This window comes from Nymphalis io, chromosome 14, assembly GCF_905147045.1.
Source record: "Nymphalis io chromosome 14, ilAglIoxx1.1, whole genome shotgun sequence".
NCBI classification, from domain to species: Eukaryota; Metazoa; Arthropoda; class Insecta; order Lepidoptera; family Nymphalidae; genus Nymphalis; species Nymphalis io.
The window spans coordinates 2,394,193-2,418,796 of NC_065901.1; the positions used below are offsets into that span (position 1 = coordinate 2,394,193).

At 44.2% G+C, this 24,604-nt stretch overlaps 2 protein-coding genes across 2 annotated transcripts; both read right to left on the minus strand.

The window, feature by feature from the left end:
- Positions 1 to 7,257: 7,257 nt before the first annotated feature.
- LOC126773443 (uncharacterized) lies at positions 7,258 to 9,248 on the minus strand. The gene is made up of 4 exons (XM_050494400.1): positions 9,105 to 9,248; positions 8,308 to 8,468; positions 7,473 to 7,577; positions 7,258 to 7,372 (listed from the first exon to the last, which is right to left on the minus strand). The coding sequence occupies exons 1-4, from the start codon at positions 9,246 to 9,248 to the stop codon at positions 7,258 to 7,260; spliced, it is 525 nt and encodes a 174-aa protein (XP_050350357.1).
- Positions 9,249 to 14,391: 5,143 nt separating this feature from the next.
- Positions 14,392 to 17,094, minus strand: LOC126773444 (uncharacterized). Its single transcript, XM_050494401.1, has 4 exons — positions 16,951 to 17,094; positions 15,898 to 16,058; positions 15,664 to 15,768; positions 14,392 to 14,506 (listed from the first exon to the last, which is right to left on the minus strand). Exons 1-4 carry the CDS (start codon positions 17,092 to 17,094, stop codon positions 14,392 to 14,394), a joined length of 525 nt encoding a protein of 174 aa, XP_050350358.1.
- Positions 17,095 to 24,604: the final 7,510 nt, after the last annotated feature.

The window sequence follows — 24,604 nt, forward strand, 5'->3', positions numbered from 1 at the left end:
ACGTTATATTTAATCTGAGTTTCATTTTAAACTTATATTTTACTATCTTTGTGGTGTGTATAGTAGATTTCTTTTATAAAATAGGTTGGCGGACTCGTAAATGGTATATGGTAAATGGTCACAATCACCCATAGACATTGGCACTGTAAGAAATAATAAAGAAATGCATCATCAACTCTGGGAACTAAGATGATGCCTTGTGCCTGTAGTTACAATGGCTCACTCACCCTTCAAACCGGAACGTAACAGTATTGCGGTTTAGCGGTAGAATATCTGCCACCTAGTGAAATGTCACTATCTTTAATGGTTTATTTGATTGGACGTCTGTTTTAGAAAATTATTTTATAATATATAATAAATAATAAAATATAACGCTCCTCTGATAATTGAAACCAGTCCTTCAGTATGTATCACTCGTATCCGCCATAAAACTCGTAAAACACTTTGTTGTATGGAACATCACTTGAGTAAATTAAGTCAGTCTCATACTCTGGTCACGCTCCAACACCCCGGAACTGCGCAGTCTAAAGACATTAGGTTTCAGAATGACGAAAGAAAAAATACAAAAAATAATTATCGATTTATTACTATTATGTGTTCGTAACGTTCCTTTGTTCAAGAATGCAAGAAATAAAGTTTGATAGGCAAAATTTTTAAAGCTCTTATTCGAAGATAGATCTTCGTTCCATTTTCAGTTGAAACTCTTAGATCTTGGAATAGCAGTGCGAATTTTTTAATAATTATACAACACCTGATTTTTCTCTTATTGCCTCTACTGGTTACAGGAGGGCTGGTTCATGTTCACGGTAGCATGCGAAAGCGATCCCGTGGCGCTCTTCGTTAGGACGGAAAGGGTACCGCTGGTTTTTTAGTGGGTATTCCTATGTTCGGGGCGCACTCGGCGCCTTGGACACCGGCGAGCCCCACATACCCCCCCACTGTGCCCGTGGGGGAAACGCGTAAGGCGTTTTTCCAGCGTTAAAAAAAGGGCTGGTTCATGTTTCGCCCAGAGCATTGGAATTATGATTCAAAGAGAAAATGCTATGAGCATTCTTGCCACCATTTTACGTGGTCATGATTTGTACAGAAGCTATTTTTAATTTTTATTTGTATATATTTTAAATTAAATAATTTATATATTTAGTTATATTTAGCACTCCACTGTTGTGTCACAATAAGTTGCTCGTGAAATGTCGAAGAATTAATCTGACATCAACTATAATAATTATTATTGTAAAATTTTAATAATTAAAAGCTTTATACCATTTTCATTTGCTAGGTCAGGTAATATGAGTTGTCACGGTAGCAAGCGAAAGCGATCCTGTGGCGCTCCACGTTAAGACGGAAAGTGTACCGCTGATTTTTTAGTGGGTTTTCCGATATTCGGGGCGCACTCGGCGCCTTGGACACCGACGAGCCCCAACTACCTCCCACCGTTCCGTTTCCGTGGGGGACACACGTAACGCGTTTTTACAGCGTTCAAAAAACAAAAGGTAATAGGAGTTGCGATGCAACGGAGAAATTCAGTATTATGGCCACCGTTTTATACAATTACACGATGCTTGTATGTCATATATTATTTACATGACGGTAGCTATTTTTTATTCTGATTTGCATACTTATTTAAGTCTTCAATGTAAGCAATTGTTATACTAGATTAATAGAAGATAGATAGAAGAAGATAGAAGAATTTAGTAAAGTTCTTTAAAAATGTTGTCGTGTTTGACATTTGTCTCATGTCTACGTCGAGTTGAACACACGATGCAGGGCTTGCTATAGAGAGTTTTATGGTGACGTATGTGCATTGCTTAGTGTAGAAAATTTTATAGTGTCAGTATAATTATCCAATATCGATAAGAGTAGAACTATATAAATTTTAATGCCATTTTATAGGTAATTATAATAAAATATAATTTACCGCAATTCAAACTTAAGTAAGAAATTAATTATAAATATTGATTTTATTTACGAAAATAAGTTAATTTTTACCATGTTCAAAAAGATCTTAAATTCGAAAAACGCAATAAATCTTTATTCGGGCGTCTTGAACCTCCTTTTGGATCTACAACCATGTGAGCTAGCCATTAGACCGACTAGACTATGCAAGTGAAGGTAATTTTAATAATTCCATGTACAAATATCGAATATATTAATGCTTTGCAATAATTAATCATTTTCTATGTTAATACCAAAAATGATGAAGCAATTGATTCGGTATTTTTAATTAAACACGTTGTGATTTTCTAGTTATATTTATGTGTATTTATGTATATATATACGAGTGTGTACATTATAACTTCGTCTCGTTTTAATGCTTAATCGATTCTACACTGTTTTGGTAACAAGAAAATAAAAACCAAGAGTTTTTCATAAATATTGATTTATAAATTTATATTTTACAGGAATTTTTTTCTTCAGGCGCAATGAGAGTTTATTTAGCGGTAAATATTTCAAAATAAGATATTTCTGATGTAGTGTAGTTTTATATTCTAAACTTCAATCAACAGCCAATCGTTGTCCACTGCTGAACATAGGCCTCTCCCAAGGTGCGCCAAAGCTCCCTGTCCTCCGCCTTCCGCATCCAGTTGGTGCCCGCCACCTTCTTAAGGTCGTCGGTCCACCTGGCTGGAGGGCGCCCTACGCTGCGCTTGCCGATTCGCGGTCTCCACTCTAGGACTCGTCTGCTCCAACGGCCATCGGTCCTACGACATACGTGACCAGCCCACTGCCACTTCAGCCTGCTAATTTTGCAAGCTATTCCGGATAATCTCATTTCTGATCTTATCCTTCAAAGATACTCCGAGCATAGCTCGCTCCATAGCACGCTGAGCGACTTTGAATTTGTGGACTAGTCCCGCAGTTAGTGTCCACGTTTCGGCACCGTATGTCATGGCAGGTAAGACGCATTGGTTGAAGACTTTCATCTTCAAACATTGCGGTATAGACGACTTGAGGACTTGACGAAGGTTGCCAAATGCTGCCCATCCCAAGCGAATTCTTCGATCGGCTTCCTTCTCGAAGTTGTTCCTACCGACTTGTATTATCTGTCCTAGGTAGGTATATTCACTAACAACTTCGAGAGGTTTCCCCTCGACGTATATCGGTCCCGGCACGACATGCCTATTGAACATGACCTTGGTCTTGTCCAAGTTTATACCGAGACCGACACACCGGGAAGACTCGCCTAGGCTACGCAGCATTTCGGTGAGTTGTTCCAGCGACTCTGCTATGACGATATCGTCGGCAAATCGAAGGTGTGAGATGTACTCGCCGTTTACATTGACTCCATACCTAGTCCAATCCAGCGTCTTGAAAACGTCTTCCAACGCGTTGGTGAACAGTTTCGGGGATATTACATCCCCCTGTCTCACCCCTCTGCGCAGTTGGATCGCCTTCGTCTTACAGTCCTGGATGTGGACAGTCATTGTAGCGGCGTTGTACAGACATCTCAGTACCTCGATATATCTCCAATCGATATGACATCTCTGCAATGAGTCGAGCACTGCCTAGGTTTCGATGGAGTCGAAGGCTTATTCGTAGTCCACAAATGCCATACACAGCGGCTGATTGTACTCTTCGGTTTTCTGCACAATCTGCCGAACAGTATGGATGTGGTCCACGGTGCTGTAGCCTGATCGAAAGCCGGCTTGCTCTGGGGGCTGGAACTCGTCAAGTCGTCTGGCGAGACGGTTCGTGACGACTCTTGAGAACAGCTTATACATGTGACTCAGGAGGGAGATTGGTCTGTAGTTTTTCAAGAGGGTTTTATCACCTTTCTTGAAAAACAGTACCACCTCACTCCCGCTCCACGTTTCCGGGGTCTTGCCATGTTGGATGACGGAATTAAAGAGGCTTGCTAGCTCTTTCAGGACCGGAGTCCCGCCTGCCTTAAGCAACTCTGTTGTGATTCCGTCATCTCCCGGAGCTTTGTTGTTTTTAAGCTGTTCTAGAGCCGCCCTAATCTCGCCTTGGTCAACGACCGGGAGCTCCTCGGAGCAATGGCGCATAAGAGGAGCGCGCTGGTCATCAATACTGATTCCCACGGGTTTATCCGATCTTGAAGAGAACAACTGCCCATAAAACCTCTCTACTTCTCCGACAATCTCAGGCCTAGAGGTAACGACCCCACCATTTTCAGTTTTAAGTTTTGTCAGACGCGGCCTCCCAAACTTGCGAGCGAACACTTTCGATCCCCGATTTTGCTCAATCGCAGCCTTGATGGCACGGGTATTGGAGCGTCGGAGATCGCGTCGCGTCAGCGTTTTTATTATTCGATTTAAGGCCTTATCTGACAAAAACGATGGTAGTTCTCGTCGTTTTCTCATGAGCTCGAGTGTCTCAGCAGAGAGTTTTGGTGCGTTGTCTCTTCTCTGTGGCGGAAAACACTTGCGGGATGTGTTTTGCAGTATTTTGACCAGCGTGTCGGTTCTCTCATCAATGCTGCTTATGGTTTCCAACGCGGTGAATTGATTTTGAAGTTCCATTTGGAACTTTTCGGAACCTTGAGCAGCTTGGAGCATGGTAGGTCGGAGAGTAGACCTCATCATTCTCGATCTTTCGGCTTTTAAGTTGATATTTAGAGTGCCTCGAACCAAGCGGTGATCACTTCCGGTATTAAACCTGTTGATCACTGAAACATCTCTAAATATGTGCCTTTTATTCGAAATGATAAAGTCTATCTCGTTCCTTATCACGTTATCGGGGCTTCGCCAGATCCACCTCCTCTGAGGCTTCTTTTGAAAGAAAGAATTCATCAAAAAAAGCCCCTGCGCTTCGAGAAAGTTTACCAGCATTTGCCCCCTGTGATTTCTGCAGCCTAAGCCGTAAGGTCCGACTTTCGATTCACCGCTATCTTGTACTTCCACTTTAGCATTAAAGTCTCCCATAACAACATTGTAGTGGGCCTTCGAGGTGTCGTTGAGGGCCTTTGCGATGTCCTCGTACATCGCTTCGACCACATCATCAGAGTATGTCGAAGTTGGCGCATATACCTGTACGACCTTCAGGGAGTACCTGTCGGAAAGTTTTAGGACAAGGTACGCTACCCGGTTCGACACACTACTGATTTCCACAATGCTGCTAATGAGATCCTTTTTGACTAGAAAACCGACGCCACCCTGGGAGAGGTTATCACCTTCGCGGAAGTAGAGTAAGTTACCGGACTCTAGAGTTATCGTGTCCTCCCCCTGTCTTCGGACTTCAGATAACCCCAGTATATGCCAGTTTATATGACTTAACTCTACTTCTAATTCGGCGAGGTGATGGTCCAGCCTCATCAAGCGTCCATTATACGTTGCCATTTTCAGTCGTTTGATACGGTAGCCTGCCGTGAACCGGTGATTCTTAGCACCCCCTGCCCTGCCGATACCGCGACCGCTACCTTGGTCGGGCCTAGCGGGATTGCCGGTAACTGGGGGCCTTTTTTTGGGCGCATCTGCCATTAAGGGAGGGGTTTGCTTATACTCGCCGCGCTGGGCAGGCGTGTTGGCGAGCGCAGTAGGAAAATGTTTATGGGAGGGGGGACGCTGCTGCCCATCCCCCCTTTTCCCCGTCCCTCAGTCGCCTCTTACGACACCCACGGGATGAGATTGGGGGAGTACTATTCTAAGCCGGTACTCCACGGCAATTTCTAGAACTTTAAAAAAATTCTAAACTTAAATTTACTTAATGTAACTTATATAACACACATATATATATAAATATTGTTTAGGCAGTGATAAGTGAACATTTGTTCAAATGTGCTTCGACAAATCGATAATAACTGAAAGAGCGAAAACGCTATTTAACTAAACAGCTGCTGAGCAACGTTTATAGGCAAGGCCAATTTTTTTTAATAAGTTTATATTATAATAAACTAAAAAAATATTATAATCAAGACGGGAGTACAGACACTAAAATCTTATTAAAAATATAATATATTTCGTCTGCTTGATAAAATAATTTCCGAGATTTTCTAATAACTCGGCGAGGTTTAGTTAAACCCGAAACAAATAATTTAATTTGAGCTTAACAGATGCAAAAGAATTCGCAATAAACAAAAAAAAAATAATCAAGTATATTTAGGTGTATTTTAAGCCGATGGCCATTTAATAAAATTTCCTAACTATATCATATATTTGAAACAGCTGTCACATAGAATTAGATGTAAAATGTCTTATATAACTATCATTGGTCAATTTATCCAGGATTTCGTCTATTCAAATACAATTGTGGAAACAATGATAGGCGTTATCACAACTACTACATCCCAGGGGCGAAAATTTACAATCAGCTTGGGATTAACTGATTTCAGTGCAATCGGAATTTATTAGAGGCTAGCATTAATTTTGTTGAGCTGTCATTAGCGAACTAGGTCCAGGATTATGGGATAACTGCTCCGCTATTTGTTAGAGTTAAATTATGTTAAGTGGTTAATTTATCGATGACGTATGCAAATTGATTATACGTCAAAGTGTCCGACTCTTTCTTGTGATGAAATGAGTACAAGTTTTATTATATTAATTCACATAGCTTAACCCAAAATTAGTTTCATTTTGTACTGTGAGTTGGCTGGTTAGATCAATGAATTGGTGGTAGGGCTTTGTGCAAGCTCATCTTGGTATAAGGGTATGTACCACCCACTCATCAGATATTCTACCGCAAAATAGTAATACTTGATATTGTTGTCTTCCGGTTTGAAGGGTGAGTGAGCCAGTGTAATTACAGGCACGAGGGACATAAAATCTTAGTTCCCAAGGTTGGTGGCGCATTGGCTATGTAAGCGATGGTTGACATTTTTCAAGGGCGTTGGTGACCACTTACCATAAGGTGGCCCATATGCTCGTCCGCCTTCCTATTCAATAAAAAAAAAAGTATAGATTCTGAGCCCGGCGACACACTGACAATATACAGGGAGTTGATTATTTATTTATTATAAATCCACTACCTTTAGGTAACTTGTTTTTTTAGTGGCCAGCTTATAAAGCTGCAGATCTCAAGGTTCTAGGTTCGAAGCCCATGCCCAAATAATATCGATTTTTTTCTAAATAATTTATATATTAATATATATATTTCGATAAGAATTTCTTACTAGTCTCTCTGGACTTATTTAAAAAGTATCGTAATAGAAAGAATAGCTGTGATGGCGATCCTTATTTTAGTAGACTAATATCTTATGATCTTAAATATTTGGTGCAACTTTTCAGTAAGGGTATGTTTATTTTAACTGATGTCAAATGATTGCAAAAAAATCAAACAAATCTTCTCTAAGATTATATATTAGATATCAGTGTACGGCGAAACCTCAAGTAAAGACAACGGGCATGTGTAGGTAGATATTTGACAATCTTCTTCAGTATTTCCATGCCACTTCTCTGTTTCGGAAGACTGTTGCCTGAAAATCATACAAAATAGATACACGGATGCAGATACACAGACAAACGGAACAAGACCAAGCTAATAAATAAGAACTATATTATTTACTTTAAACTTACCTGAATACAATTTTGAGAATTTTAAAATAAATCGCTTCAGGTTCATTTATTTCATTAGCTTCACAAATCGCTCGACGAACGCAATGAAAGCCATTCAAGCCATTTCTGTAAACATTTAGATGAGTTGTATAAACATGTTCACCATGAGAGACTTTCAACAAATATTTCAATTAATTAAATAGCCAGCCAGCTGTATGCGATATTGTTGACTTTCGTATAATAAGCTTATGGTATTAGTAATAATGAAGGATCATTCAATATGTAGATCAGGTACTTGAAGTATATCATACTATAAACATAAAGAGGAGAGTTTTGTTTGAGTATTATTGGTCTTACTCAAGAACCACTAACCCGATTTATATGAAAATTTTATATTATTATGTATATATAATAGTTGATTAACTTAAAGCGGACAAGGGTCCAAAGCATGGAGTGGTATTTGCTAGGATTTGGGAGCACAGCGGACAAGTTACATCCTATTCATATCCCATAGCTGGGCAAAGGAGCTTATTCGACGCTATTCCAATGCGAATTGGTGTAATTTAATTCGACGCATGCAGGTTTCCTCACGATGTTTTCTTCACTGCCAAGGAAAAGACGATTTTTTACATTAAGTACGTGAAACTATGCAGTACATGTCCGGGTTCAAACCTGTATCCCATAGTTAAGATTCACCTATTCATCTGAACTATTTCGCATGTTATATTACTAGCAAACCGCTTCGGCTTTGCACGGGTAAGATGGGTAATATAATTTGGATTAACAATAAAAGTTTAAATTATTTTCATATAATTGGTTAGTAAACATGATCAGTTGCGTTGTAGTTAATCGGTACCTGTTCAATAATATTTCCATATTTCTAAATACAGCACGTCGGCTTAGATGATGGTAAGGATAAAACGAGTCTGGAGGGTCATCCCAGTTCATCCGGAAGCCAAGCGCTTGTGCGAAAATTTGATTCCAAGGGACCATATTCGCTTTGAAGTTGAAACGAACCTGAAATTTTAATGAAGATTACTTTTGTTTATATATTTAAGCAGTTCTATTTTCAAACCATTTTATATAAATTGAGTGTATACTTTACACTAAATTACTCGTAATCTATAGTGGTTAAAATTAAAGAAACAGTTTTGGTAGTTTATTAGTTAAATCGTAAAAAAGGTATGTATCAGAAAATAACTTAACTTATAATTATATCCTTTCGTATTGAATCAGTTTAAAATTATATATACGAAATTTAGTAAGATAATAATTACCGTATTTCATTTCCTTTTGATAAATGATTTTAGTATTTTTTTATATTAAATTTTTTTAGACTAAGTTTTAACGTAAAAGTAAGTATCAAGCCTAATGTCTCCTCTTCTCTTGAGAAGGTTAGGAGCTAATTCCAATGCGGATTATTGGATACATTTGTATCATGGCAAAATTTCATTTGACATATTCATGACTCCTCAAGAACATCACAAGGTTTTCTTCGCCACGAAATCAATTTTAAAAACAAATTAGGCACATGAGAAATCAATTGTGGAATCCAGACAGGTTTGAACCCGCAAAATTTGGTTATTTTTAACATGTTGTATATTATATTATGCCTTACTTATGATAATATTAAAATATGCTTAAAATACTTACAAAGAAATGGGACACATTTCGAAAACTCAAATATCTCTTCTGTCTATACACTTCCGACTGATCACTGCTTTCTCCGTATCTTATAAAGAAACAAATTATAAAAGTCACGAAAATTAATACAAGCACTTGATTTATTTTGTCCATCATATTTAACACTATTTAAACACTATTTAAATTTGTTTTTTATTTTTATTTTAATCTGATATATGATATTGTATACAAGTACGATTTATTAATCTCCTTAGCATTGAAACAATGAAAGAGATTCTGATAGGATGTGTGTAAGACTTTTGTTTCATATTAGTGTTCTCTAATAAAAAATACATTTGAAATGTCTGTCTGTGTATAAAAAATTATTTATTCGCATTAAATATGATATACATTTAGTATATAATGTTAATACACATAATTGTTTCGTCAGCAACGGTATTGTACATGTAAGTATTGTTACAAAAAATAAAACTAATAGCAATTATAACATTAAATTTTGTAATTTTACAATAGTTTAATTAAATATTATTAATCACGTATTTATCGGGCTATTAAGGTAATGTATTCGTGGTTAAAAGAATATTGGTATTGATTTTATCGATATTAATGTTTATATGATACCACTGATTGATTTCTTCCTTGTTGAAGGATGGTGATACTTTTTCTAAATAAATATAAATATTTGTTTGTTTGTCCACAAAGCGTTCGTGAACCATTCATCCGATTGTGATAAAACCTTGGTGAGTTATTCTACAAACGCCAAAAAGTGTTCAGCCTACAAAAAAATATATTTTTTTAATTGGCTGTGGTAACGGCGGGGCAGGGGGTGCTAAGAATCCCCGGCAGATTTCGTGTTACCAACACCGACGACCTCTGGCCCTGGCAACATATAACACGCGTACACTGCGGACCGACGAGAAGATCATCGAACTGGAGGAAGAATTGAGCAGGTTACACTGGGATATCGTCGGATTATCCGAAGTCCGAAGACAGGGGGAGGATACGATGATCCTGAAATCCGGTAACCTTCTCTATTTCCGAGAGGGCGATCAACTGTCTCAAGGTGGTGTCGGGTTCATAGTCCACAAGTACCTCGTTAACAACGTTGTGAAAATCGAGAGTGTGTCGGCTAGGGTGGCGTACCTTATACTCAGAATCACCAAGCGGTATTCTTTGAAGGTCATACAGGTATACGCGCCGACTTCGACACACTCCGACGATGAGGTTGAGGTCATGTATGAGGATTTATCTAAAGCCATACATACCAACAAGACTCATTTCACTGTTGTAATGGGGGACTTCAACGCGAAGCTGGGCAAACGATTCGGTGATGAGTTAAAGGTGGGACCTCATGGAATTGGAGACCGCAACACTCGGGGCCAGATGTTGGCTGACTTTATGGAGAAGGAGGGACTCTTTATGATGAACTCCTTTTTCAAGAAGCCAGGTCAGCGTAAATGGACCTGGGTGAGCCCTGATGGGAAAACCAAGAATGAGATAGACTTCATCTTGTCGACGAGAAGACAAATATTTAATGACGTCTCCGTGATCAATGCTGTCAAAACTGGGAGCGATCACAGACTCGTAAGAGGCTCGTTAAATATCAATGTTAAACTCCAGAGGTCCCGACTGATGAAGTCTACGCTCCGACCATCACCTCTTCAAATCCGAAATCCCGAAGCCTTTCAGCTCGAACTCCAAAACCGATTCGATTGCCTAGCAGACTGCGAGGAAGTGGACACATACAACGACAGGCTTGTGGAAACTGTCCGTACGGCTGGGTCTAAGACCTTCAAGACCAGCCGTACAAAAGGAACCAAAAAGATCTCTGCCTCTACCCTACGGCTTATGGAGGAAAGACGGAAAATTATTCTGACGTCCCCAGCTGATGCTGCCGGCTATCGGCTGATCAACAGACGGATTTCAAAGTCTCTAACTCGCGACACTCGCCAATTTAATACAATGCGCATTAAAGAGGCCATCGAGCGGAACAAAGGCTCTAAAGTGTTCGCCAGAGATCTGTCTGTTGGTCAGAGTCAACTGACAAGGCTGAAAACTGAGGATGGCAGAATAGTCACGTCAAGATCTGAGCTGTTGGAAGAGGTTGAGAAGTTCTACGGTCAGCTGTACACGACAGCTCAATCACCTGTCAGTAGTCATGCTGCAGATCCCAGAGCAAGACTAACCCGACACTACACTGAAGATTTTCAGGACGTCAGTCTTTTCGAGATTAGAATGGCTCTCGGACAACTCAAAAACAACAAGGCACCTGGTGATGATGGTATTACAGCCGAGCTTCTGAAGGCGGGTGGTACACCGATCCTCAGGGCTCTTCAGAGGCTTTTTAACTCCGTCATTGCCAAAGGTCAAACGCCAAAAGCATGGCACAGAAGTGTGGTGGTACTTTTCTTTAAGAAGGGTGATAAAACCCTTCTGAAGAATTACAGGCCCATCTCACTGCTGAGTCATGTTTACAAGTTGTTTTCGAGAGTCATTACGAATCGTCTCGAGCAAAGGCTTGACGACTTCCAGCCACCCGAACAAGCCGGATTCCGGAAAGGCTTTAGCACCATAGACCACATACATACGCTGCGGCAAGTTATACAGAAGACTGGAGAGTATAACCAGCCACTTTGCTTAGCGTTTGTGGACTATGAGAAAGCCTTTGATTCGATCGAAACCTGGGCCGTGCTGAATTCTCTTCAAAGGTGCCAAATTGATTATCGGTATATCAGGGTGTTAAAGTGCTTGTACGAGAACGCCACCATGTCGATCCGACTCCAGGATCAGAACTCAAAACCTATCCAACTGCAGAGAGGTGTAAGACAGGGAGAAGTGATATCTCCGAAACTGTTTACCGCTGCATTGGAAGATGTTTTCAAGCTTCTGGACTGGAACGGACTTGGCATCAATATTAACGGCGAGTACATCACTCATCTTCGATTTGCCGATGACATTGTAATTATGGCTGAGACCTTGGAAGACCTCGGCACTATGCTCGATGACCTCAGCAGGGTTTCCCAACAAGTGGGTCTAAAAATGAACATGGACAAGACGAAAATCATGTCGAACATCCATGTTGCACCCACTCAAGTCAAGGTTGGAAATTCTGCACTCGAAGTTGTAGACAACTATGTCTACCTAGGTCAGACCATCCAACTAGGTAGGTCCAACTTCGAGAAAGAGGTCAATCGTCGAATTCAACTCGGCTGGGCAGCGTTCGGGAAGCTACACGATATCTTCTCATCCCAAATACCGCAGTGTCTCAAGTCGAAAGTCTTCGACCAGTGTGTGTTGCCAGTGATGACTTATGGATCAGAGACGTGGTCGCTCACAATGGGCCTCATAAGAAGGCTCAAGGTCACTCAAAGGGCAATGGAGAGGGCTATGCTCGGAGTTTCTCTGCGAGATCGAATCAGAAATGATGAAATCCGCAGGCGAACCAAAGTAACCGACATAGCCCGAAGAATTGCTAAATTGAAGTGGCAGTGGGCGGGGCACATTGCTCGCAGAACCGACGGCCGCTGGGGCAGAAAGGTTCTCGAGTGGCAACCACGAACCGGAAGACGCAGCGTGGGCAGGCCCCCTACAAGGTGGACCGACGACTTAGAACGAGTCGCGGGAAGCCGTTGGATGCGGGCAGCGCAAGATCGGCCAACGTGGAAATCCTTGGGGGAGGCCTTTGTCCAGCAGTGGACGTCTTTCGGCTGGTGATGATGATTGTAGACCCTTATTCAACCCAGCGACGTGTAGGTAATTTTTATAAACACGATTGGTACTTCCCGTAATGTTTTAATAGAGGTTGACTGGAAGTGATCACTTTATGTGGCTTATGCGTGCTTTGAAGTTTACCTGATTCTCATTATGCAGAATATATTTTTGTATATGTCTTATAAAGAATAAATAGAAAACCTTAAGATTGCTAAATGTACTTTTTTATTAAAATATAATTATAAATTAATGCATGATCATTAATTTATTTCATATATATTTTTTTTTCACACATAAGACCAAAGCTGTAGTATATGCATAACTTGGTGACATATTTGAGTTACAATATTACGGTTGTCGTGTTTGATTTCTGATTATGACAATTTTATGGGTCCGTAACGGGAAATTATCACACGGTCACTGTTCGGTCACGTTGCAACTATTAGTTACTACAAAAGTCTTTATCTATAAATTAAGTTCAAATTTAAAATGTCCTAAGTTTCCGTATTATTTTATTTGAAATTAACGCTACATAAATTATGTATAATCTCTTAAAGTATCAGTAAAAAGAAAAAACTTAATATTACACTTAGTATAGTACAACAGTATTTGTACTTCGTAAGTATTATTATTAGTATACCTTTTTATGCTAATAGTCGACATGACTTGTTTTATCTGACTAAGCTTCCAAAATATTACAATGCTTAAATTACATGTATATTTTTTATTTTTAGGTGTGAAAGTCTAACTATATTTTAATTAAAAAAAAAGTTTACTTGGTGGTAGAACTTTGTGTAAGCCCGTCTGGGCAGTATTCATTATTGTTTTGTATCGGTTTGAAGGGTGAGTGAGCCAGTGTAACTACAGGCATAAGCACTTAATTTTTTTTTTCATTTTTAAAAGTTAATTGTTGAATAAATAAATTGAATATTTAAGCTTACTAATTTGGTGGTAAGGATTTATGCAATCATCTGGGTGCGTACCAGCCACTCAACACCTCACCAAATTCTACCAAACAGTCCTACTAAGTATTTTTGTGTTTCGGTATGAAGTGTGAGTAAGCCATTGTGTTTACAGGCGCGAGGGACATAATATCTTAGTTCCCAAGATTGGTGTTGATAGGCGTTGTACAAGCTATGGTTAGTAAGAAATACTTCTTACAGCGCCAACCTCTACGATGATGACCACTTACCATCACTTGCCAATCCACCTACCAATGATATAAAAAAAAACAATTATCGTGTTTCATAGGAACTAATAAGGATTCGATGATCCAGTGTTATTTGAAATGACATTATACGTGAGTTCCTTGACGAAAAAGTTCTATATTGAGCGAAGAGCGAAGAAAAAAATAAAGAACAAAGAAGTGGACTGAATCATATGACGGGAGAAACGTTAAGAAAAAGAAGAGATGAAGATTCGATATAGGAACTGGGAATTAGTGAAGTATTTACGAATATGACGATTAGATGTCTTTATATATAGGTTTCCTATTTGGCATCCAAAAAAAAAACAACCAATTTGAGGGTCGTTCAACAAACTTGTAACTTTAATAAAAGCTCACTTATTTATATTGATAACTTTATTAAACATCTGTATAAGGTGAAACATCGAGCATAGAAAACGGGCATTTGTTCGTCGATAATTGACAACTTTCGTCAGTTTTATTGTGCCATTTCTCGGTTTCCGATGATTGTTGCCTGAAATAAAAACAGAGTAAAGTTGGTAAGTGAGTGAAACAGCCCATGCGTTGTGGTTTACGATATTTATCTATTATGTATGTATATTTGTGTCATTGAGAAATGAATAGTGTTTCAGGAATTTCAAAAAATTTCAGAATTTTCGTTAGTAATTACTTTGTCTATTTAGGTTCTTAAAAATGTTTGATGATCAAGCAATTGAATTTGTAAAAAACTGGTAGCTTATTGTACGTTAAAAAAATAACAGCCTGTAAATATCCCACTGAGCCTCCCTTCCTTTTTTGACCACGCTCCAATGCGGGATGGTGAATACTCGTGACAGATTTTCATCCACCACATGTAGGCTTCCTGTCTATGTTTTTCCTTAATGCCGAGCACGAGATAAATTATAAAACTAATTTGAAACGCTAGTTGTGCTTGATCATCATAAGGAAATAAGCTTTCGAATGCAATATTGTCAATGATAAAATCCATTCGAATAATCACAAAACTTTTCTAAAGGGAGAGGAAACATTTTCACATTAGTGGGTGGGTGGGTTAGTATTTATACTTACTTAGTCCGCTTCGCTAACAAAAACCTTTGTAATGATTTCCGATATGTAACGTTTAGTGCATGTGAAGTAAGTTTGAAGTAAGGGATAGTAAAGAATTATGATGTGAGTGACTCATGATTGGAGACTATTAAAATAATAAATAATTTGCAAGTCTAATTTATACCTCACGATTTTATATTCTTCTAAAGTTACGCTTCCATTCAATTAATCAACAATTTGTGCTTGATATTATTCAGTCACCAAAATTACGAAATATTGTTAAAATTCATAGAAACAGAATAGTGTGTACATAGGCGTGTATTGAAATTAAATCAAGATATTTTTAGTCAAATTTTTCTTCTATTTTTCAAATTTCACAAGAACTTATGAATTGTCTAGCGCCAGTACAAAATGTTGATTCTATCGAGAAGAACCGTTAAGAAAATTATTTTTTTTTTAAATATAAATTATAATACTACAACAATGACAAATGCAACTTTTTTGACAATATAAGTCAAAATTTGTTTTTTGTTGCATTTTATACTTTAATAGAGACTAGCTTTAGTTTTATTTTAATCTGGCAATAGTATACCGATATAAAATATTACCATTAGATAAATTTACCTGAATATCATTTTCAGAATTTTGAAATAAATTCCATTTTGCTCGTCTATTTCATTTACCTCACATATCGTCCGACGGATACAATGAAAGCCGTCCAAGCCATTCCTGTAAAAAATACTCAGATTAATGTTAATTTTAAAACGTAAACGTATTTTTATTAAATAAATTTAAACGTAAAAAAAATAATTTAATTTTTAAGTGTAATACGTTTTTTACAGTTTTCAATGTACGTACTTGTTCAATAATATTTCTATATTCCTATAAACATTACGTCGACTCAAATGATGGTATGGATGAAAAGAGTCAGGGGGTTCGTCGAAGTTCATACGAAAACCGACCGCGTGGGCGAATAGTTGATTCCATGGTATCACGTTGTCTCTGAAGTTAAATCGAACCTGAAATTTAATGGAAATATAGCTTTAAGCAAGTCACCTATGATATAAATACTATTTTTAGTTTATTATAACTGTATCTAAATTTATAAGTCTAAATTTATAGTCTTATCTAAAGTTAACCATAAAAAAATCATATAATATGTTAAAAAAACCTGAAAAACATGAACATATATTTAATACAATGTCAATAAAAAGGAGAGCTGTGAATAATAAGATTAAAAAAATTGCTACTGGCGTAATGACTGCGCATTATAGCAAAGATCTACTACTTATATTATTGATGGTAAACTAAATCTTTTCAAGTACTTTTTTATTATTGAAATAGGTAAACAGAATGGACAATAGGACACTTCATGGTAAGTGATCACCACCGCCCAAATTGGCACCGTAAGAAAAAATAGCCATTCCTCACATTAATTACAAAGTTAAGTTAGACCTTTGTGTCTGTAGTCTCACTCTGGCTCACTCATTCTTCTAACCAGAACAAAACAGTGCTGTTTTGCGGTAGAATTTGTGGAATGTACCCACACACGACAAGTAAGAAATTACCACATTTATATGTGCAAAATTTGTTTCGTATTAAAAACATCGAGAGCAACTCCGAATGTATCACGAGACATATAAGTATCTCCTATATAAAATTATTTAAATTAATCCCTTTTATTTGTCACTTAAGGTGAGAATTGTTGTGTAAATAACAAATCATACGCAGACGTCATTTGACGCTCAAAATTCTGCGCTTACTCGCCTGACGCTCGAATTCTCAGTTAGCCCTTACCGTGTACCGAGCGGTAAGATGTTTACACATCAAAAACAGAAGCCTAAAGTTCAAAGTTTGTGTAGAAGAACTAGCAAATTCAACAAATAATGTTAAAATAAATAATATACTTACAAATAAATGAGATATATTCCTAAATGTTAAATATCGCTTTTCCCTGTGCACCTGTGTCCGTTCATTCGCTTCAACGAATTGTATTAAGAGAAAAATTAGAAATGTCACATTAATGAATATAATCACTTGATATATTCTCTTCATTATAACTTAATTACTTAATAATAATTTACAAACATAACATTCTAATAGAATATAAAAAAGTAGTATTTTTTATATTATTATACACATATTATTTTGTGGACGGTCTTTTATTAATTTTAATATTCGCTTATTTTTCTTCGTTGATGATTTCGTGTAATGTTTTAGTTTTCGTTGAAGTCTGTAAAATAAAAAAAAATGTATATATATATTTTATTTTCAATTGTTTTATGTGTTAAGCTAAAAAATAAAAAAACACGACTACCACAATGCCACCATATTGATTTTTTTGAATATTAATTAGTGTCAGTTTCACTTGGATGATGATGATGTAGGGATTCTATCAATGGGGTGCATGTCAGTCACCTCCACGTGGTGCACCCTGGGCAACGGGGTCGACAAGTAATCCGATGTTTTCTCGGAGTGCCTGTCGACCGCGGCTGAGACTGACGCGACGCTAATGCCACGGGCCGTTCCTGGTACTTTTCTGTTCAGCAGACTGGACTGTGCGAGCGGCTTTGTGGCAAATTGAAGGTGGAAGGAAGAAGCTCTCTGCTTTCTTTCTTTGTTTTGTTTTGTTCTTCTTCCGTTTTGTTTCGTTTCGTTTTCTTTTCTTCTGTTTCATTTTTTGTTAATTTTGTTTTGTTTTATTTTCTTCTTTTATTTTCTTTCCTGTCTTCTATTTATTTATTGGAGGTTACTCCCAATGGTGGAGTTAGTCGAGTTAGAGTTGGTCTCCGGGGTCTTTTTGGGCTGCCGGAGAAAGGAGGTGGGAGAGGCGGGTTCGCCCAGTGTCGGTATCGATGCTGGGTGGACAGACTAAAAGGTCACCGCCTCTCAAACTCGTTTCCCCATCCGGGTGTTGTGGACATGTCTCGCAGCCCGTGGTGGGACCGAGGGCCTTGCCTTAACCGGCTGGGCCAAGAGGAGACAACCTCAATAAAAAACATTAGTTTGTAGATCCCGTGATACCACCCGACCTCACGGTGTATATAGGGTTACCAAGGTACAGGGGGCACTGCCTTGGTGGACTTTTTATTTCCCCCATACTCGTGGGATTATACATGAATAAACAAAACAAAACATTTAAAAACAACGGACTCGGCGATCATATGGACAACGATAACATGGCGGTGGAGGCGGGCGCCCCAATAGCGCGCGCCGAAACCAAAGACACTCTCGTGTCCAAAAAACTGGTGGTCCGACTGGAACGACTCTCAGAGTCCGACTCGTCGGCCACCAGCATGGTGATGGTCTCTTCAAGAGACCCCGCCTGTCGTCGGCGGAAGGGCGAGAAGCGGCCCCGTCCTGGGCCGGAGAGCTACTCCGGCTCCGAGAGCGACGCGGGTATGAGCGAAGGCGGCTTCTCGGGGTCAGGCATCAGCAAATGGCTGAAGCCCTCCCCCAAAAGGGGGCGTGGTCGACCGCCCACGACGGGCGAATACGTCGGCCTCGGGCGCTCCCGCGAGGAGCTAAAAGCCGCTAAGGCAAAGGAGCGGCGGTACGAGGCGGAGGACGCACTGGCCGCGTACAGTGCGGCGGCCAAGGTGGCCACTGAAGAAAGGGCGGCCCGAGCAGAGAAACGCCAACCCGGCGCGACCGTGGACGTGCCGCAGACGTCTGCCGCGCTGGACGCGGCGGTGAAGGAGGCGCTCGACGTCGTTCTGCAGGTTGCCGACAGGTCGGGCAACCTGAAGGGTACGTTCGTTCGGGCCCTGAAGTCCGCCGCCGTCACCATTAAAGGTGCGGTGGCGGATCTAAGGGCCCTCACGGTGACGGAGGAGGTGGCGCGACTGGAGGCGGCTAACACGCGACTCTCCGGCCAACTGGCCGAGTTGCGCCGGGAAGTCGCCGAAATGCGCCAGCGGCCGGTGGCGGCGACGGAGGCGAACCTCGAAAACGTCATGGAGGAGGCGCTGCGCGCGAACCGCGAGCAGTTCAGCACGATGCTGAACGCTCGCCTCGAGGGCCTCGAGGGCCGCCTCCTTCCGGAGCCTCGGCTACGGCCTCCACTCGCCGCTGACCGTAGGGTAGCGCAGGCAGCGGCCGTAGCCGCGGCGGGAAAGGAGGCTCCAGCCGCCTCCCACGCAACGGAGGGCGTCGAGGCCAGCGCCGCCAAGCCTGCTGCTGTCAGGCCGAAGCGGCCTAAGAGAAGTATGGCTGCCCAAGAGGCGGCAGCCAGGAGGGTGGCTCCTCAGTCGTCAGCGGAGCCGGCTGCCACTCCGGCCACGTGGAGCGCCGTGGTCGCTAGGAACAGGCCAAAGAAGGCAGAGAAGCCGGGCGCCAAGCCAGCGGCGGCGAAGCCGACTTCTTCCGGGGCCACCAAAAAGGTCCCGGTTACGAGGAAACTCCGCCCCCCTCGCACCGCAGCGATAACGCTGACGCTGAAGCCTGGTGCTGAGGAAAAGGGGTGGAGCTACGAGAAGGCTCTGGCCCTGGCCAAAAGCCGGATCAGCCTCCGGGAGGTCGGCTTGACGGCGGTACGGTTCCGGACCGCGGCGACGGGAGCGCGGATGCTCGAGGTGCCGCCGGGCACCAACGAGGCCGAGAAGGCGGCGGATGCCCTGGCGGAAAAGCTCCGCGAGGCCCTCAGCCCGGAGATCGTCCAGATCCATCGACCCACAAAGTGTGTCGAACTAAGGGTACTAGACCTGGACGACTCCGTGACGGTGGCGGAAGCCGTGGCGGCGGTCGCTGAACAAGGCGGCTGCCCTACCGGGGCCATTAAAGCGGGCATCATCGCTCGCGGCTCGAGCGGCTCGGGCTCTCTGTGGCTGAGCTGCCCCGTTTCGGCCGCAAAGAAGGTCGTGGAGGTAGGTCGCATAAGGGTCGGGTGGGTGTCGGCGCGAGTCATGCTGCTCGACCCCAGACCGCTGCACTGTTTCCGGTGCCTCGAGCGGGGGCACATGGGGGCAAAGTGTGACCGGGACGTCGACCGAAGCCGTCTGTGCTTCCGCTGTGGTCAGCCCGGTCATAAGGCTCGGGAGTGCTCCGCCACCGTAGCCAGCTGCGTGGTCTGCACTGCGGCCGGTAAGCCAGCTGCCCATGCCGCCTGCAGCAAGTCGTGCCAGGGCGGAAAGGGCGCCGCGCAGAGAAAGAAGACAGGGAAGGTGGCGACGAAAGGCCCGGTAGCCGCGTCTCCACGCATAGAGGCGGAGCCGATGGAGACCGCGCAGTGATGGCCCTGCGCTGTCTCCAGGCCAATATCAACCACTCAGCCAGGGCCCAGGACCTCCTAGTCCAAAGCATGGCAGAGTGGCAGATCAACGTGGCGGTGGTATCGGAGCCCTACTTCGTTCCCTCGCGGGACGACTGGGTCTCCGACCACGAACGGGTCGTGGCGATCGTCGCCCCTGCGGTCGCTGGCGCTCCGGCCATCGAGGGTGTGGCCAGGGGCAGGGGGTGCGTGCTGGCCGTCGTCGGCGGTGTGACGGTCGTCGCCGTCTACGCCTCGCCCAGTCGGAGTCTCGCCGAGTTTGAGCAGATGCTGGCAGAGGTCGGGACTCTGATCGGGCAAGCGGCGCCCGCACCGGTGTTGGTCGCGGGGGACTTCAACGCCAAATCAACGGCTTGGGGTTCTCCTGTGGCCAATGCCCGGGGTGAGGTGCTCGAGGAGTGGGCGGTCTCGTTGGGGCTGGCGGTCCTCAACAGTGGGTCGGAGAGCACGTGCGTGCGGCGACAGGGCGAATCGATCGTGGACGTTACGTTCGCGTCCAACGCCCTGGCCCGCCGTGCTCAAAACTGGAGGGTCGAGACTGGCGTGGAGACACTGTCGGATCACCGATATATTCGGTTCGATGTCTCTGCGTCGGCTCGTTGGGATGTTCGGCCCACTGTTGACGGAAGAACGGAAAGTCGTCCGCGTTGGTGCCTGGGTCGCCTCGACGGACAGTTGGCGAAGGAGGCGGCCATCGTCGAAGCTTGGGGGGCCGGTTCCGACCCGGTCCTCCGGATCGACCAGGAGGCCGACCGGATCGACGGCGCCCTGTCCCGGGTGTGCGACGCGGCGATGCCGAGGGCTAAGCCACGCCCGCAACGTCGGTGGGTGTACTGGTGGCGTCCGGAGCTCCGTCGGCTGCGCAAGGCGTGCGTGGCGGCACGGCGCCGTTACGTTCGGTGTAGGAGACGAAGGGTCCGTGATGACGACGCGGAGGAGGTCTTCTACACCGGATATAGGACCGCCTGCCAGGCCCTACAGAAGGCCATAGCACAGGCCAAAGAGGCGGCGTGGGAGGAATGGCTGGAGACGCTAAACGGCGATCCGTGGGGGCGTCCGTATCGGGTCGTGAGACAAAAGCTCCGACCCTGGGCTCCTCCGCTGACCAGCAGTCTCCAGCCGCAGCTCTTGGCGAGGGTTGTGGACACGCTCTTCCCCGAGCGGGGAGAGTTCGTGCCACCGGCCATGGTGCCGCCCGCGAGCAGGCCCCAAGAGGAGGACGACGGGTCACCGGTGACTCCGATCACCGAGGCGGAACTGCAGACGGCTGTCATCAGACTAGGGTCGAAAAAGACCCTGAAGATCGCGTCGGAGGAGCTCGGCGAGAGCATGCGGCGCCTCTTCACCGCATGCCTGGCTCAGGGTAGGTTCCCGCGACGGTGGAAAACGGGCACGCTCGTTCTGATCCGCAAGGACGGGCGTCCGTCCGATCAGCCGTCAGCCTACCGCCCGATCGTGTTGCTCGACGAGGTGAGCAAGCTCTTCGAGCGGGTGCTCGCTGCCCGTCTCGTCGGCAGTATGGAGCCGGGACTCGACGAGCGGCAATACGGGTTCCGTCCCGGCCGCTCGACGCTCGACGCGATCGCCAGGGTGAGGGGCCTGGCCGAGGAGGAGGTGTCTCGGGGCGGGGTTGTGTTGGCAGTGTCGCTGGATATTTCCAATGCCTTCAACACCCTGCCCTGGGAAACGGTGATGGAGGCCCTGCGGTTCCACGGTGTGCCGGGCTACCTGCGGCGTACCGTGGCCGATTACTTCTCGGGCAGGGCGGTGGCCTTCCCGACTGCGGACGGATGGGCCGTCAGGTCGTTGTCGTGCGGTGTTCCGCAGGGGTCGGTACTAGGACCGCTCCTGTGGTGCATCGGCTACGACTGGGTGCTGCGCGGGGCCACGTTGCGGGGGGTCAGCGTCACGTGCTACGCTGACGACACCCTCGTGTCGGCCCGCGGCAGTTCATACCGGGAGGCGGCCTTTCGCGCCACGGCTGGGGTGGCGCACGTGGTCCACCGAATCCGCGCGTTGGGCCTCGAGGTGGCCCTACACAAATCCGAGGCCCTCGTCTTTCACGGGCCTCGGAATGCGCCACCTCCGGGGGCGGCGATAACGGTGGGCGGAACTTCCATCGCCGTCGGGTCGACGATGAAGTAACTGGGACTCGTACTCGACGGCAGGTGGAAGTTCGAAGAGCACTTCCGGCGCTTGGCCCCAAAGTTGGTGGCTGCAGCCGGGGCGCTAGGGAGAATCCTCCCGAACGTGGGTGGGCCAGGAGGCTCCTGCAGGCGCCTGTACACCGGCGTCGTGCGCTCGATGGCGCTCTACGGGGCGCCGATATGGGCGGACGCTCTGAGCGCCCGCAACGTCGCCTCGCTGCGACGTCCGCAGCGAGCGATGGCGCTCAGAGCGGCTCGGGCGTACCGCACGGTGTCGTACACCGCGGCGTGCCTGCTCGCTGGAAGCCCGCCATGGGACCTCGAGGCCGAAGCTAATTCGAGGGTCTATTGGCGGATCAAGGCGGCAGTGAGAGCGGAGGGGGAGAACCGGCGCCACCCACGTGAGGTTCGGATGTGGCGGGAGGAGGCCCGCGAGAAGGTATTCGCCGAGTGGTCGGAGAGACTGGGTGTCCCGGGTGCTAGCCGGGACCTCGTTGCGGCCATTCGGCCGGTGCTCAGGAAGTGGGTCGAGCGCAAGCATGGCCCACCCACGTATCACCTCACACAGCTTTTGACCGGCCACGGTTGTTTTGGCCGGTACCTGTGTGAGATGGTCGGTAGGGAGCCGACGGTGGAGTGCCACCATTGTGGCGGAGGAGCCGTGGATACGGCGGAACACACGCGCGTAGAGTGCCCGGCTTGGGCGGAGCCTCGCGCGGTCCTATCCACGGCCGTAGGTGGAGACCTGTCGCTTCCGGCCGTCGTCGAGAAGATGGCCGGAAGCGAACAGATCTGGGCGGCAGTGTCCCGGTTCAGCGCATGCGTCATGTCGCAAAAGGAGGAGGCAGAGCGGGAGCGGGAGGACGACGTGGACTCGCTCCCGCAACGAAGAAGGAGACCTCTTCGACGGCGACGTGCCTTCGCAGGCCGGACGCTGCCGCAGAGTTAAGGTGTGGTTGGCGGCGGAGCCAGTCTGTTGATCCGCCGCGGGGCTTCAAGCCCTGACGCCCAGCCTCCACTGGCGGACTCGGGGGAGTCCGTCACGTAACAGGATGGAGGCACAGAGAGGAGGGAGGCGCGCCCTAACATCCTGGCGCGCTCTCGAGATGGGTCGCCTTATGGCGACGACCGCTGGCGGGGTTGCGGTTGTAAGTCACAACGTTCCCGTGACCCCGCCGCCTTGCGGAGAGGCGGAAATCCGGGGAGGTTTTAGTGGGTAGGACGGGGCCGTCTGCCCCGTGAGTCCCACATACCCGTCCCGGTCCCCCCGGACCGGGCGGCAGGCGTAAATGCCTTTCCTCCCCAAAAAAAAAAAAAAAAAAAAGGATTCTATCAATACAAACAAAATTGTTCATGGATTCAATATTATCGTAGAATAAAAAAATTCACATACATAAAAGCATGAACCTAGAATAAAAAGGCGTCAGTTCATGTAATGTTAAACAGACATTATAATCCATGAATTGTCACAAAAAAATCCAAATAAAAATGTTCTTTATTCAAGTATGCTTTATGAACATTTTTGATTCATTTCACAAATATATAGTTCATGAAATGTTTGCACCGGATCGAAGTCTGAAGTATTAAAATCAAATTGACGTTAATAATTACAGTACCAGATTTGTAAGCCATCCTTACTCCATTAATTAACCATGGTATTTAAGATTTACATAACATATATTTACTTAATCATACTAGCTCACTAAACTTTCACATAGGAATATCAAACGGAAGTATTATAAAATATCAATTAAATAATTAAGGAATTAAGTTTACAGTTATTGAAACAGAAAACAAAATTAAAAATTTAATTAAATACGATATAATACTAAAGCTAAATTAAATTTTATAATTGAAATATAATTTTAAATTGATTTCAGATTATATTATATAATAAATTTGTATGTCGTATATAAAACGATTCTATTAATCATATCATAATCATAATAATTATCATTATCAATATTATAATGCTAGTGAGTTTATATGATTATAAACGCAATTGCCTTACGAATTAACAGCCCGATTTAAAATATTAACAGCCTTACGTATAAAATTTTAGCGAGCGATTAGTTAAACAATGCTTTGTCTTCTTTTTCAAATGTCTAATCAATAATAACAGAAACGGAGAAAACTGTGTTCAACTAAA